The 13,978-nt window shown below is 34.6% G+C and overlaps 1 protein-coding gene across 1 annotated transcript; it reads right to left on the reverse strand.

The window, feature by feature from the left end:
* Positions 1-610: 610 nt before the first annotated feature.
* On the reverse strand, positions 611-9,786 carry LOC133189809 (adhesion G-protein coupled receptor D1-like). Its single transcript, XM_061325201.1, has 14 exons — positions 9,648-9,786; positions 9,348-9,411; positions 8,229-8,367; positions 7,255-7,307; positions 4,965-5,073; positions 4,669-4,772; positions 4,388-4,490; positions 3,811-3,988; positions 3,561-3,630; positions 2,400-2,466; positions 2,019-2,104; positions 1,224-1,350; positions 956-997; positions 611-760 (listed from the first exon to the last, which is right to left on the reverse strand). Exons 1-14 carry the CDS (start codon positions 9,784-9,786, stop codon positions 611-613), a joined length of 1,431 nt encoding a protein of 476 aa, XP_061181185.1.
* Between the last annotated feature and the right edge of the window lie 4,192 nt (positions 9,787-13,978).

A 13,978-nucleotide genomic window follows, 5' to 3' on the forward strand; every position in this document is an offset into this window, starting at 1 on the left:
AGAATCGGGATCGGGCTATAAGATTGAAGGATCTAACCTAATTAAACACATCTCCGGGTGTTAAAATTCAACCGGAAACTGCTTCAAGACCTGGCCAGCATGGTCAGCAGTCTCGTCAACCTTCGCAACCTCAGCAGGCATTTATGCAACATGCTCAACCACCCTACCAGAATATGAACAAACAAGATCAACCTAGCTGCATTATTTAATTATAAAATACATTTTTCGTTACGAAAATATTCATTGATCCGCCTCTCACCGCAAACAAACTGCATCAAGTTTTACAGAATGACGTCACATCGAGAAGTGCATCGCGATCAGTGACTTGCTTATACCTTGCTATGTGGTATTTAACTAACGACAAAATAGCAGGAAATAGTACGTTTTGGTGTAGTTTAATGCTTACCCACCATTTAAAATAGCAAATCTTTTCATTTTGTGGTATTTTGTTAAGAATTGTTAGTTTGTATGATGTCATAGTTAATATTTTCCGTATAATTTAAGCTCCGACTCCTCTTTGTAGCCTTAATGCTGCATGGAAACTGATAACATTACAAAAACATGGGAGGCTTCAAAATATTGAAGCATTAGGACTCCTTTAGCAAAGCAATTATGTCATCATAACCTTTGGCTTCTCCAATGGAGTCTCCAATTGAGATGACTGCGTCTTTGACACGGAAGAAGTTTCCTTTTTGCTTGATTCCGTAAAGATACTTAGTCCACTCAGAGCTGGATACTTAGTTCTTAACCCCTGCAATAGCTGAAATGACGAAAAACGTCCAACTCAGTTCATATAAAAAATTAGTTCTGTTCATGACAAGTAAAGTATTGAATTATTTTGCAAAACAAATACGAAAAGATTGTTTGTACAATTTATTTAAAAAGAAATTGTCCAACTTACATAGTTTTCTTTCTTTATTTTATCCAGGAGTTTATTTTCTTTTAAATTTCTTACCTTTTTATTCAACAGCACGTGCGATATGAATATACAGAATCCCTGTAACGATATAATTATGCTCTTTGAATGATCTTTTATTTGATAATATACGTTTTTTCGTCATGAATAGTAACTGTACAGTGTATATTATAAGAGGGAAATACCATTCAAGTCTAATGATTACCTAATGTGGTGATTACATGTAATGAACAATTTGCAAAATGTCTATCGTCGATATTTGAAAAGCAATAGATATATATCACTTATATATTCTATCAGAACAAACCTGTATGGAATTGGTTATGATAAAGATGTATTGGAATATTTCAGCGCTTTCATTTACAGCTAAGACTCCAAATATCCAGGTAACGCCTAATACTGGCACAAGTGTACCGAGAGATCGCAATCCCGACCTGTCAATTTCATATCAAAATGAAATCAAAGTATTTTCTAGACATTATGTTAAGTTGTGCGAGTATTTCAAAGCAGAAAAATCACCTTAAATTAAATACATTTCAATTTTGTTTTCTCAGGCAAAGTGTGGGTATTCTGTAGTGAAAAATTTAAACCTCAGATGCCAGAGAATAAGATCACCTCGACATCTGTAGAACCCAACCAATATATGAGCATGCGCTGAAAAGCGTTAGAGAAAAGTTCTACTAACAATAGAAATAAAAACAGAGTTCATTTGACGTATACAAGGGTGAATGTCTGCATTTTGTCCAGATAGTTGGTCATTTATGGATGTTCAAGGTCTTAAATATCATGAAATCTGTTTTAACAATATACATGTGCAAAATATATCTCAAATATATTTAATTTTCTTAAAACAGTTATTATTTTCATTTTTACATATTTTAACTTTTTTAAAAAAAGAATTTTCTTCAAACTTACATGCATTTAATTGATTATAAAATGTTGACTTATAATTATGTGGTATTTACCCCCCCCCCCCCAAAAAAAAAAAAGCCAAACAAACAAACAAAAACAAACAGAAATTATTTTCCGATAAAAGAGTAGGAGGAAACACAGTACTAACTAAACAACTTCATGCTCGTGTTAATATGCTGAATTTACGTACGCGGCCTTTCTCTGAAGTGAAGATTTTGTCATTGCACTTGAACTATACAACACTCGTATTAAGGACGCCATTATTATTACGTTTATCTGAAGTGAAAAACAGACTATTAGTTTATTTGAAATTTTGAGAGTGCATTCTTCAAACGATTCAAGCCTTTACCTCTCGAGAATAGGTTCTTATTTCAAAATTAAACAAATTATGCTCATGACTTCTAACACATCATAGCCATGAACATGTAGTAAAGTAAACATAAAATTATGTAATGTACGAAAAAAGATGTACATTCGTGATCGTACACTATCATGTTTTCCATTATCTGATGGATGATTTGTCCAGTCATACAGACTATCAGCATTTTGTTCAAAGATATTAATGACTTACCACGGCAATAACGCAAACTGGAACAATGAACATATAGAGAGAACCACTTTCCATCGAGAGCCAGCAGCTAAAACGAAACGTTGTGAACGCATGTATTGTCTAGGAACAGGGATGGTAATTGAGTCATTTGATAATAGAAAAACAGACTGTCTATGAAATAATTTTTTTTCTAAAATGAATTTTTATCAGTTTACAATTAGAAAATGCATAGCTGGTGCTTTCATTGGCTTTTTCTGAAAATATATTTGAGATTTGATAATTTTCCCGATATTATATGATTAACTATAATGATGAACTTTGAAGACATATCATGGGTAAAAACACATAACTTTATGAATTCAAGGAGATATTTGTGAGCATTTTCAATTACTTGACTGCTGGTTTTCATAACCTGAGGATTGGACTACCTTAAAACATTATGTAAACAGCCAACGGCTAATAATTTGTATTTACACAGCAATTCTCTTTCAAGCCCCATAAATAGTCAGTGGGAAAGAAGAGCAAGGCCAATCTACTTTTTTACAGTATATATGTGCCACAAAACATTCTCTTTGCATTGTTATTATAAAGACATAATTTGTGATCTTTGCTTCTTAAAATGCGATGCGAATATAGGGCTCAAATATGCATATTAATTTTCGATATACTTATAAGATGAATAAGTATCTGGTCTTGTCATCAAAGGAATATTATTATCTAACATCATAAAATACGATACTGTGTTATCATTTAAATGTAAAGGGAAAATCAAACGATGGGAAAACCTTATCATGTGCAACAGTGGTGAGATAATACAACAATGTTCTTGGCTGATGTCCCATGTTCTGTGAAATGCAAATGTACAAGAAATATAGATGAAAGTCAGGACATGGATCTATAGGAAAGCATCTATAAAGAAGCTACATGTAGATTACTGTGCCGTATGTTGGAAATATATGCCAAATCATTCATAAAGCACTTCTGCTTTGGGAGACTCTAAATTCGGTTTGTATTATTATTATTATTTTTATTATTATTATTATCATTATTATTTGCATTTTTGTATTCTTAATATATCTACATGTATTTCATTAATCATAACTTTATGTAGCAAGTCATACTAATCTTTTCAAACACATACGCTCGAAAATTTATTAAATTGCATGGTTAAATATAACTTACTAATTTCTGATGTGGTAGTTTTTCCCCCAGAATGCCCCCAGTGTTATAACTGTGATGCCTAATGGAAAGCCTAAAAATTAATGAGTCTTCATTTGTTAAAGGCTTGAAACAAGTAAACTGTAAATATATTGATAAACGTTTATTCCAAGTAATAGTGAAAGAAGAAAACCGACTTTGTTTCTCTGCTCGAAAACTGTATACATGCACTACTGTATAATTTCATCTTAGTCTATGGAATTTGGTAACTCACCCCAACTTCCTAAAAGAAAGAAATGCACTCTGGATTTCGACTTGAAGTTATTCGCCACATACATTGCATAGAAGGTCACTGTAATACTCATAAAATAGTAGATACCCATTGCCAACATGCAGAAGAAGGTCACAAGGAAAAGATAATGAATGACGGCCGTAATGAAGATACAGAGGGCCTGAAAGATAAATATGAAGTTCATCATTTTCTTGTCCATAGCAAAAATTTATAAAGTTAGGGCCAACGAATATTTAACATCCTTACACAAATTTAACGATATTGAAGTTTGAGCTTATAAATGCATGAAGTTTATATCAAATATTCAATATATTGTGATTTTAACATTTATATCATTTATATAAAAAGACTGAAAAAGAAAACTGGAAATTACTCATATTTAAATCTACACTTTCTACTAAATAATTGCAACACTGTATCATATCAATAGAGTCTTTCGCAAAAAGAAAGGACTTTGCAAAAGTTATCAAGAATCCGATTGAATGTTCATTTATAAAACTGATATCTTTATCATTGAGGGACTTATGGAAGATTAATTTTTTAAAAAATATTAATTTACCCAATTATCCGTCTTCTCCACGGCCGCAATAAATACAGTGTATGATAAAACCAACGATCCGCAGAGATTAAGTAGTATAATATTTTGATCACTCCTTATTTGCCTGAAAGAAATCATCATCATGTAACAAAAAAGTTAAATGAATAATCAATTTTGAGATATGCGCTTTAACAGTATTGTAAATATTTGATTTTTATAAAGAAATACTGGCATTCTTCCAGATCAATGTAAATGATACAAAGATTTAAACTCTCCGAAAACAAAATTAAATTATGACATACTTCCAAGTCAAAATGAAAAGAATGAGGGTTAAAACTGTAAATGCAATGGACAAGATAACACCCACAAGAGATAGGGTCATCAAAGATTCCTTGTCTTCCTTCGCCTACAATCAATATAACTGGAAATTAGATATTATTTAGAATATTAACATTTCTATTCTACCAACACAATGTATCGTTTTGACAAGCATAAAGATTGTAGTTCACTACTTGTATATCCTCTGAATGAGAGCTAACGATTAAGTTCATTAAGATATCTAAACATGAAATAATACGCATGTTGATAATTATCTTACAGACGTATAAGGCCTCATCAAAATCGCAAAGTTGGTGAGATGGCTACACTGGCAAACTGTCCTCTTGGTATTTGTGGAGTTCACCTTGCAGCCTTTCTTTGACCATTTACTAATTTGAAAATAAAATTCATGTATTTGTACGGAGGACATTTCTTTCATGGCAAGATTAAAGCCAGGTGCACTTTCCCGACTTTTTTGATTTCGTGGTCAACATGCATAAATATTCCAAAGAAAGTTTAAAATACCTCATTTCTCAAAAAAATATCCCAAGTGGACTCGAAATAGAAGATACCATAGAGAAAAAGACGCTAATGGTACCATTAAAACAAAACTTTATGATAAACGTGATGACTTCAAATTTTCTCGTCAACTCCCCTTATTTATGTAGCATTATACCCTTATCACCTTCATATGGAGTTTATGCTCCCAGTTGATACGATACGAGAGCATGCTCCAAGTACGAACAATTTCTTAAATGAGGCAAGTTATTGACAATCAAGTTGATGAAACAAGGATATCACCAACCTTCTTTAAAGTTATCATTTCACAATTTCTATGGTCGATACAATGACCTTGTCAGCAAATACAATCTATCATTAAGTCAAATGCTGACTGAAGTTTTTCATACTTACTGTTAGGCCATTATTCAAATACTGAATTGTCTACGGGTTTTTCCGTTTGCTCGATGATGACAAGGAGAACATGGCGGGTATGACCGGTCGACAAGGGATGCTTACTCCTCCATGGCATCTGATCCTACCTCTGATGTTTTTGGAGGTACGTGTTTGCTCTGCTCCCGATTACTGTTCGTACTGTTTGTTATCTAAGTATTTCATCTATATGATGAAATATATGGAGATAACGAACAGTATTCAAGCTCAAAAGTCCATAAAACAATACAAAATAGGAGCAGAGCAAACACGGACCTCCAAACATCAGGGGTGGGATCAGGTGCCATGGAGGAGTGAGCATCCCCTGCCGACCGGTCACACCCGCCGTGTGCTCCTTGTCATGATTGGGAATTCAGTGTGTAAATAATGGCTTAACAATTAGTATGAAAAACGTCAGTCAGCATTTGACTCAATGATAAATTGTATTTGCTGACAAGGTCATTGTATCGACCATAGAACTTACGAAATGATGACTTTAAACGAGACAGCTGATATTCTTGTCTCATCAACTTATTTGTCAATAAATTACCTCGTTTTAGAAATTGTACATACCTAGAGCATGCTCTTGCGTATCGAATCAGCTGAGAGATATATACCCCGTATGCCGGTGATGAAGGTATATTGCTGCATAAGTAAGGGGAGTTGACGATTGAAAAGTTAAAGTCATCACGTTTATTATAAAGCTTGGTTGTTAGATTACCATTGACGTCTTTTTCTAGTAAAATATCCAAATATGAAACAGATGTGTCAGACTCTGTGGTATCTTTTATCTCAAGTTCACCAGGATATATCGTATGGACATAAGAATGGAAATAGCCATTGTTTATTGACAATACGTCGTCGATATATCTAAATGTTGAGTTGAAGGCCACAGCAAGAGTTTTCTTCTTTTCACGTACAAAATTTTGGACAAATTCTGCTTCATATGAATACAAAAAAAAGGTCTGCTAATAACGGGGCGCAATTGGTACCCATTGGAATTCCAATAGATTGTTGGAAGACCTGGTCTCCAAAAACCACATAGATATTGTCAATCAGAAACTCAAGCATCTTTTTAATGTCAACTTCAGAGTACTTGTGTTTACAATCGGAATGTTTTTTAACAAAATAATTTTGTAAATGACCAATGACAAGGTAAGTATATTTACGAGTTCCATTTTTATTGAAAAAGCAGCTGTCAATGATCTCAAAAAGCCTGGACTTTAATTTGTCGTGGGGAATGGTTGTGTATAAAGTTGAAAAGTCGTAAGTTTTTAAGCTGTTGATTTTGGTAAAATCTTGTGTTTTCAAATTTTCCAAAAGTTCCTTGGAATTTTTAAGTATCCACATCTGATTTACACCACTTCTCGAATATATTGTTGCACAGTACTCTTGAAGTTTCTCCTTCACCACTGTTAGTGAGGAGTAAAGATAGAGGCTTGGTTGAACATTTACTGGAACCCGCTATGTATCTTTGTTTGTAAGGATTTTTATGAAGTTTTGGAATCCAATATAAATATGGTAATTCAAATTCATTTTGGTTGTTTGGAATATTAATATGGTATATGAATCAAGATATTTTTGGAAATCATTCTTCAAAGCTGCTATCGATCCATAAAAGTCTTTAAAGAAGAACTTACTTTATCGTAAAATTCCAAGCTACACAGACTACTTGAAGGATGCCACGTTCATTCTAGAAATAATTAATATGACAACAAATAGAAAAAACATAACATAATATTATTTCATACCAGTTACCTAACAATGCCGAGAAAAAAGAATTCACATCATGTTAAGTGTATGGAACAATACCTATATTAAAAAAAACATATTTGCTTGACTCTACTTACACTTTTTCGTTGAGATATCTTTTTAAAGTTATTTAATTTATCTTTCAAAAATAATGTCTCCTTAATATCAGAGCGTTTTAATTTTGTTGTTTGGATGCATGATGAATTGAAAATCTTACTGGCATTAGAATTCGATACTTGAATAAATTAAATAGGATAGACTACCGAAATATTAGATGTATTTTTTACAAAGGGTCCTCAAATTCGTGTCAACATCCCCACTTAATTATTATTGGAATGTGTCCTTCAAGAACACAGTATTATACCATTTGCAAATACAATGTCATTGACCATTGAGAAACAATCAGGCATATTTGGTTCATAATTATTTGATTAGTAATGAGATTCCATTCATTGGGTCTTAAATGTGGTTTTCTTTTATACATTAGCTTTTGAGCTAGTACTGAAATAAATGTTATATCCTTGTAATATCTCTTGCTAATGACAACTGCACAGTTATACAAGCAGTTTTAGAATATGATATCACGCTTGGCTGTTCAACTCTTCTGAACTATAAACAACACTATTTTTTAACTATAACAACATCATCCATTTCCATGTTCAAGAAAATCCCAAATTGTTTCCCCACAGAGTACACTTGGGTGAAGTTTTGTCACCTTAAGGTTATTCTAATATTATAATAGGCCGTGTTTCCAAATCAAAAAGGCAATTAATATTTATTTTCCGTTCAAGGGAGACTAATAATATTATTCTTTCTTTCTCAAGATTTACAACAAAAATACTTTTTTCACTCTTACATGTACCTTGTGTTTGTGCTGAAATGTTAGGTTTAGAGGAGGAGATAGAATCCCCAAATCTGTCTTAGTAGTAAGTGACAAAATTTCAGAATTGACGAATTCTTTCCTCTCTTTTTCTTCTTTCACTTCGTCTGAACTTTCTTCTCTGAATGAAACATTAAAGGAGAAGCCATTTATATAAAGGAGTCAAATTTTCAATATACACATAAGATCCTTCAAAGAAAAGTCTGAACATGCACGATCCTGCATGCACACATTTTTACATGTACATGTAATATGAACAATCGGAATCGGAACTTTTTTTTCTTCTTTCTCCAGATTCAAAATTAAAAATACATATTTACAAAATGAATTATATATACTGTATATCTGTTTGTAACTCTTCAGCTTAACTAATATTTCATACAATATTAATTAATCTAATTTGAAAACGATCTCCTTTTCAACTTATTTTAAGAAAAGTTTACTTGAAGTTTGAGAAAATTTGGGTAATTCATTGTCTGAAGAAACATTCAGAATAGAAAGAATTTTTGACTTTTGGTTGGTTATTTTTTAATTCGTAAATTCATATATGAATACATTTCAATGTATTATGATTAGTCTGTCGTTATTTTTATCTATTTTCAAATACACGTATACAGATTTCAAATCTTATGAAACTGGAAAAAATCCACGAAAACTTTGAATATTTGGTTATTGATATTTTCAAAGTTGTTTTCTTTGCTAACATTACTTTTACAAGAAAACGACCTTTACAAGGTACTTGCTGCAGGATAACACATATTAATCAAAAGGATTTTGAAAGGTATATATACGATGACGCATATGATTGGAAGTATATTACCCGATTGATCTTTATTAACTATGAGGTTAATTTAGCTAGCATTTTGTTATCGCTAACTAATAATTTGCGAATAAACTACTAAAAAAGATCTTTTGTGCTTCTTATGAAATGTGCAACAGAAATGCTATATATAAAACAAGGGAATGCATGAAATATAAGCAATATATGAATATATCTTCGTCTTCGTATAAAATGATGGGCAACTAACAAAACTTTCAAGTTAAGACCCATGTATATACTCCTATAGAAGCACTATAATAACTGTGACAGTCTTTATATACCTTTGTGAATCTGCAGGTATAATCTCCGAAATAGTCTTATATATGACAGCCACATACGTAAAACCTATAGCGACAGAAAACAGAAAAACATGTTGAATTTTTATTTGTCATTATAGTATTATCTTCATCATAAATTCGCTTACTTTTTTAAATAGTGGCTTTACTTTTTACCCCTGCCTCTCCCCAAATGTGACTTTTGTTTTGTAAATAAAGAAGTGTTTCTCTCAGTAATAATATTTCTATTCCTCACTTTGGTGAACAAATAACAGCACAGTTATTGCCAAACCAAAGATAACTTACCTTCACTTGTCCTGTTCCTTTGTTTTGGTAAATCAAGAAATGTTGCATATTCACCAATATCTTTCGAAGTAGTATTGGAGAGTCCATCAGGCTTCGGGAAAATTATTCCTTTTTGATCAACTTTCGCTTGATCAATCATCACCTCTGAATTTTTTTAAGTATTTAGTTTAGTAATTTCATGCATTCTTCAGAAAACATTTCTGTGTTGTAAGTATTATTTTCAAAGATCAAAAACAAAAATATATTTACTGAAATTTTCCCCTGTGAATTTAGCTGCCGTTATGTTATCTTTTTTCAAAACCATTTCACTAAACCTATCCATATTCCTCAGTAGTGAGCTACCATCCTTCCCTGTCTGAACATTATAAATTAAACAATAACAATTTCGAAAAGCTCATGAAAAGTAAACTATGACACAATAGAGAAATGGTGTAAAAAATGATATATATATTTGTAATGATAATATTTATATTTGTTATTCTTTTTACATAGCCATTAAGCAGATTGCATTCCTTACCTTGCCTCTAACATCAGTCCATGATTTTGAATTGTTGGTAGATAAAACACTGTCAACCACCTCGAAAAATGCCTAGAAGAGTATAACATTTTTGAAATAGATTTTCACATTCATTATCACTCTATATACTTTACAAAACACATACTAAGCTTTAACATCAAAATACAGATTTTTCAAGGTATGACATATATTTTTGCTGATTTACAGATAACAATCAAAGGGGTCAAAGGCTGGTGAAGGTCTCGAGGGGTGTAACTGATGTCACTAAGTTACACTATCAAAACTTCGAGTTAATGCCTGCCGTCTCAAATAGGTTCTGCCAGCAAGTCACATGTCACACCTCCACGTTGGTGGCCCTGGAAATACTTAGGTAGCTGAGTGACAGTGGCAAGAGGCGAGTCTTCAGCGCCTTTAAATAACTGGAATCTGTGACTAGGGGAAGGAAAACCCCAACAGAAAACCACCGGCCCTCCGGGTCCAGGGGGTTTTGCGCAGGGTTAGCAACCCGCCATGTAAAAAGGCAATTGCTACAGAAACGCATACAAGATTTAATCAAGACTTCTCAAATTCTGGAAGAGAAGGTTCTCCAAAAGGAAGACGAAGGACGCCATGTGGTGAAAACCAGAGACAGAAGGAAACTACAAGGCCGAAAACCCTTCTCGGACCCAGAAATATCAATATAGGAACTTGGAACGTAAGAACCATGTACGAAGCAGGGAAAACAGCGCAAATTGCAGCAGAGATGAGAAATTACAATCTGACACTGCTCGGCATAAGTGAGACAAGATGGATTCAATCAGGACAGTGCAGACTTACTACAGGTGAATTACTCCTGTATTCTGGACATGAAGAAGAAAATTCATCGCACTCTCAAGGTATGCTATCCAAAACAGCAAGGGAAGCATTAATAGGCTGGGAAGCACATGGACCAAGGATTATAAGGGCATCTTTTAAAACAAAACATAAACGGATTAGCACAAACATTATCCAGTGCTATGCCCCAACAAATGATGCAGAGGAAGAAGCAAAAGATGAGTTCTACAACAGACTTCAAAGTGTTATTGACACCTGTAGAGAAAGAGATGTTACCATCATGATGGGAGACCTTAACGCAAAAATTGGAAATGATAACACCGGATATGGCGAGATTATGGGACAACATGGACTGGGACAAATGAATGAAAATGGTGAAAGATTAGCAAACTTTTGTGCATTTAACAAACTAGTTATTGGTGGCACTTTATTCCAGCACAAAAGAATACACAAAGCCACCTGGGTATCACCAGACCAATTAACTGAAAACCAGATAGATCATATATGCATCAATAAAAAGTTTAGAAGATCTTTGCAGGATACCAGGGTCAAACGAGCAGCAGATGTAGCCTCAGATCACCATCTATTGACAGGCAGCATCAAACTGAAGCTCAGAAAAATGAAAACAGAAGGAAACTCTCAGAGAATCAGATATAACACCAGGTTTCTCCAAGATACCCAAATCTTACAGGAGTATAAGATTGCGGTTAAAAACAAATACCAAGCCCTTCAGGAAATAGGGGAAGTAACAACAGTTGAAGACCATTGGAAAGGGATAAAAGAGACCATCACAACAAGCTGCCATGAAATACTTGGAGTGAAAAAGTACCATCATAAAGAGTGGATCACAAATGACACACTTAGGAAAGTACAGGAGAGGAAGGCTAAGAAGGCTGAGGTCAATTCAAGCAGAACAAGAGCTGAAAAAGCAAAAGCACAAAAAGAGTATGCAGAGGCCAACAAGAGAACTAAACAAAGTATTAAAGCTGACAAAAGAAGGTACATGGAGGAACTAGCAACGGAAGCAGAACAAGCTGCAAAAGCAGGAAACATGAAAGACTTGTATGACATCACCAAGAAACTAGCTGGGAAGCGAAGTAAACAAGAAAGGCCAGTGAAAGACAAGGCAGGGAAGCAACTAGAAGGGGAAGAAGAACAAAGAAGGAGATGGAAAGAGCATTTTGAAGAATTGTTGAATAGGCCAGTTCCACCCAACCCTCCTAATATTACACCAGCAGATGAGGACCTAAACATAGACTGGGGACCACCTACTAAGGAGGAAATAAAAATAGCCTTAAAACAGATGAGGAATGGCAAGTCAGCAGGGCCTGATAATATCCCGGCCGAGGCACTTAAAGCTGATTTTGACAACTCAGCCGACATACTTCACCCACTTTTTCAAAAAATATGGGAAGTAGAAACAATCCCAGAAGAATGGAAAGAAGGATACCTCATCAAGCTTCCAAAAAAAGGATACCTCAGCGATTGTGTCAACTATAGGGGAATAACACTGTTAGATGTTCCAGGGAAGGTATTTAATAGGATCATACTGAACAGAATGAAAGAAGAAGTGGATGATAAGCTACGTGACCAACAAGCTGGATTTCGTAAAAATAGATCTTGTACGGACCAGATAGCAACGATGGGCATTATCATCGAACAATGTGCTGAATGGAACTCCTCCCTCTATGTAGGCTTCAGAGATTACGAGAAAGCCTTTGACAGTGTTGACAGGGAGACAATATGGAAACTTCTGCGACATTATGGAGTTCCTTGTAAACTGGTAAATATCATCCGCAACTCTTATGAACACCTGACATGCAGGGTCATACATGGAGGACAACTGACGGAACCATTCGAAGTAAAAACAGGAGTTCGTCAGGGATGTCTACTGTCTCCCTTTCTATTTCTTCTTGCAATAGACTGGATAATGAAATCATCCACCGACAATAGGAGAAATGGAATACAGTGGACACCATGGTCACAGTTAGACGACCTAGACTTTGCGGATGATTTGGCACTCCTATCACATACCCGTGCACAAATGCAGGAGAAAATTACAACTGTGGCAGAAACATCAGCACGGATAGGACTCAACATCAATATTGCAAAAACAAAGATCCGAAGAGCAAACACACCATCACATGCTTCATTAAATATAGAAGGAAAGAAAATAGAGGAAGTAGAACATTTCACCTACCTTGGCAGTATAGTGGACCAACAAGGAGGAACGGAAACAGACATCAAAGCAAGAATAGGAAAAGCCAGAGTAGCATTCCTGCAACTTGGAAACATCTGGAAGACCAAGGGAATTACAACACGCACCAAAGTTAGGCTTTTTAACAGCAATGTTAAGGCAGTGCTTCTATATGGTTCTGAGACATGGAGGATGACTGTTACCACAACAAACAGGATCCAGACATTTGTCAACTCTTGTCTGAGACGCATCCTCCAGATCAGATGGCCCGACAAAATCAGCAACATCAATTTGTGGCAAAGAACAAACCAAGCCCCTATAGAAGAGGAAATAATGCAGAGAAGGTGGAGGTGGATAGGGCATACTCTACGCAAGCCCAACAATAACATCACAAGGCAAGCCCTATCCTGGAACCCCCAAGGAAAACGTAGGAGAGGTAGGCCAAAGAACACCTGGCGAAGAGATCTAGAAGCAGACATTAAAAGAATGGGCAAGAACTGGAAGGAGGTTGAAAGCACTGCTCAGGATAGAGGGGCCTGGAGGAATCTTGTCTGCGGCCTATGCCCCAAAAGGGGTAGCAGGCATAAGTAAGTAAGTAAGTAAGTAACAGATAACAATCATCTGTTTGTATCTAATTTTAAAATCAGTCACAGATGCACGTGTGTTTTTCTCATTACTTCAAATCATTGGAGAATTTATTTTTAACAAACCTCTTTTTCTATGTCTGCACGTGTCAAATGTGCAACGTTGAAAATCTTCTCTAAAATCGCAATACATGAGGTAATATCACCAGAACTCAGTGCA

The sequence above is a fragment of the Saccostrea echinata genome, unplaced genomic scaffold (genome assembly GCF_033153115.1).
Source record: "Saccostrea echinata isolate AGI-Se365-2 ecotype Australia unplaced genomic scaffold, CSIRO_AGI_Sech_v1 ptg000020l, whole genome shotgun sequence".
NCBI lineage: Eukaryota > Metazoa > Mollusca > Bivalvia > Ostreida > Ostreidae > Saccostrea > Saccostrea echinata.

Coding starts and splice junctions, on each gene's coding strand:
- LOC133189809 (XM_061325201.1), bottom strand. CDS start 9,786: ATGATTGATCAAGCGAAAGTTGATCAAAAAGGAATAATTTTCCCGAAG. Junction 4,773..4,964: donor TGATGAGGCCTTATACGTCT/GTAAGATAATTA, acceptor TATTGATTGTAG/GCGAAGGAAGACAAGGAATC. Junction 2,105..2,399: donor CAGTTTGCGTTATTGCCGTG/GTAAGTCATTAA, acceptor TTTTCACTTCAG/ATAAACGTAATAATAATGGC.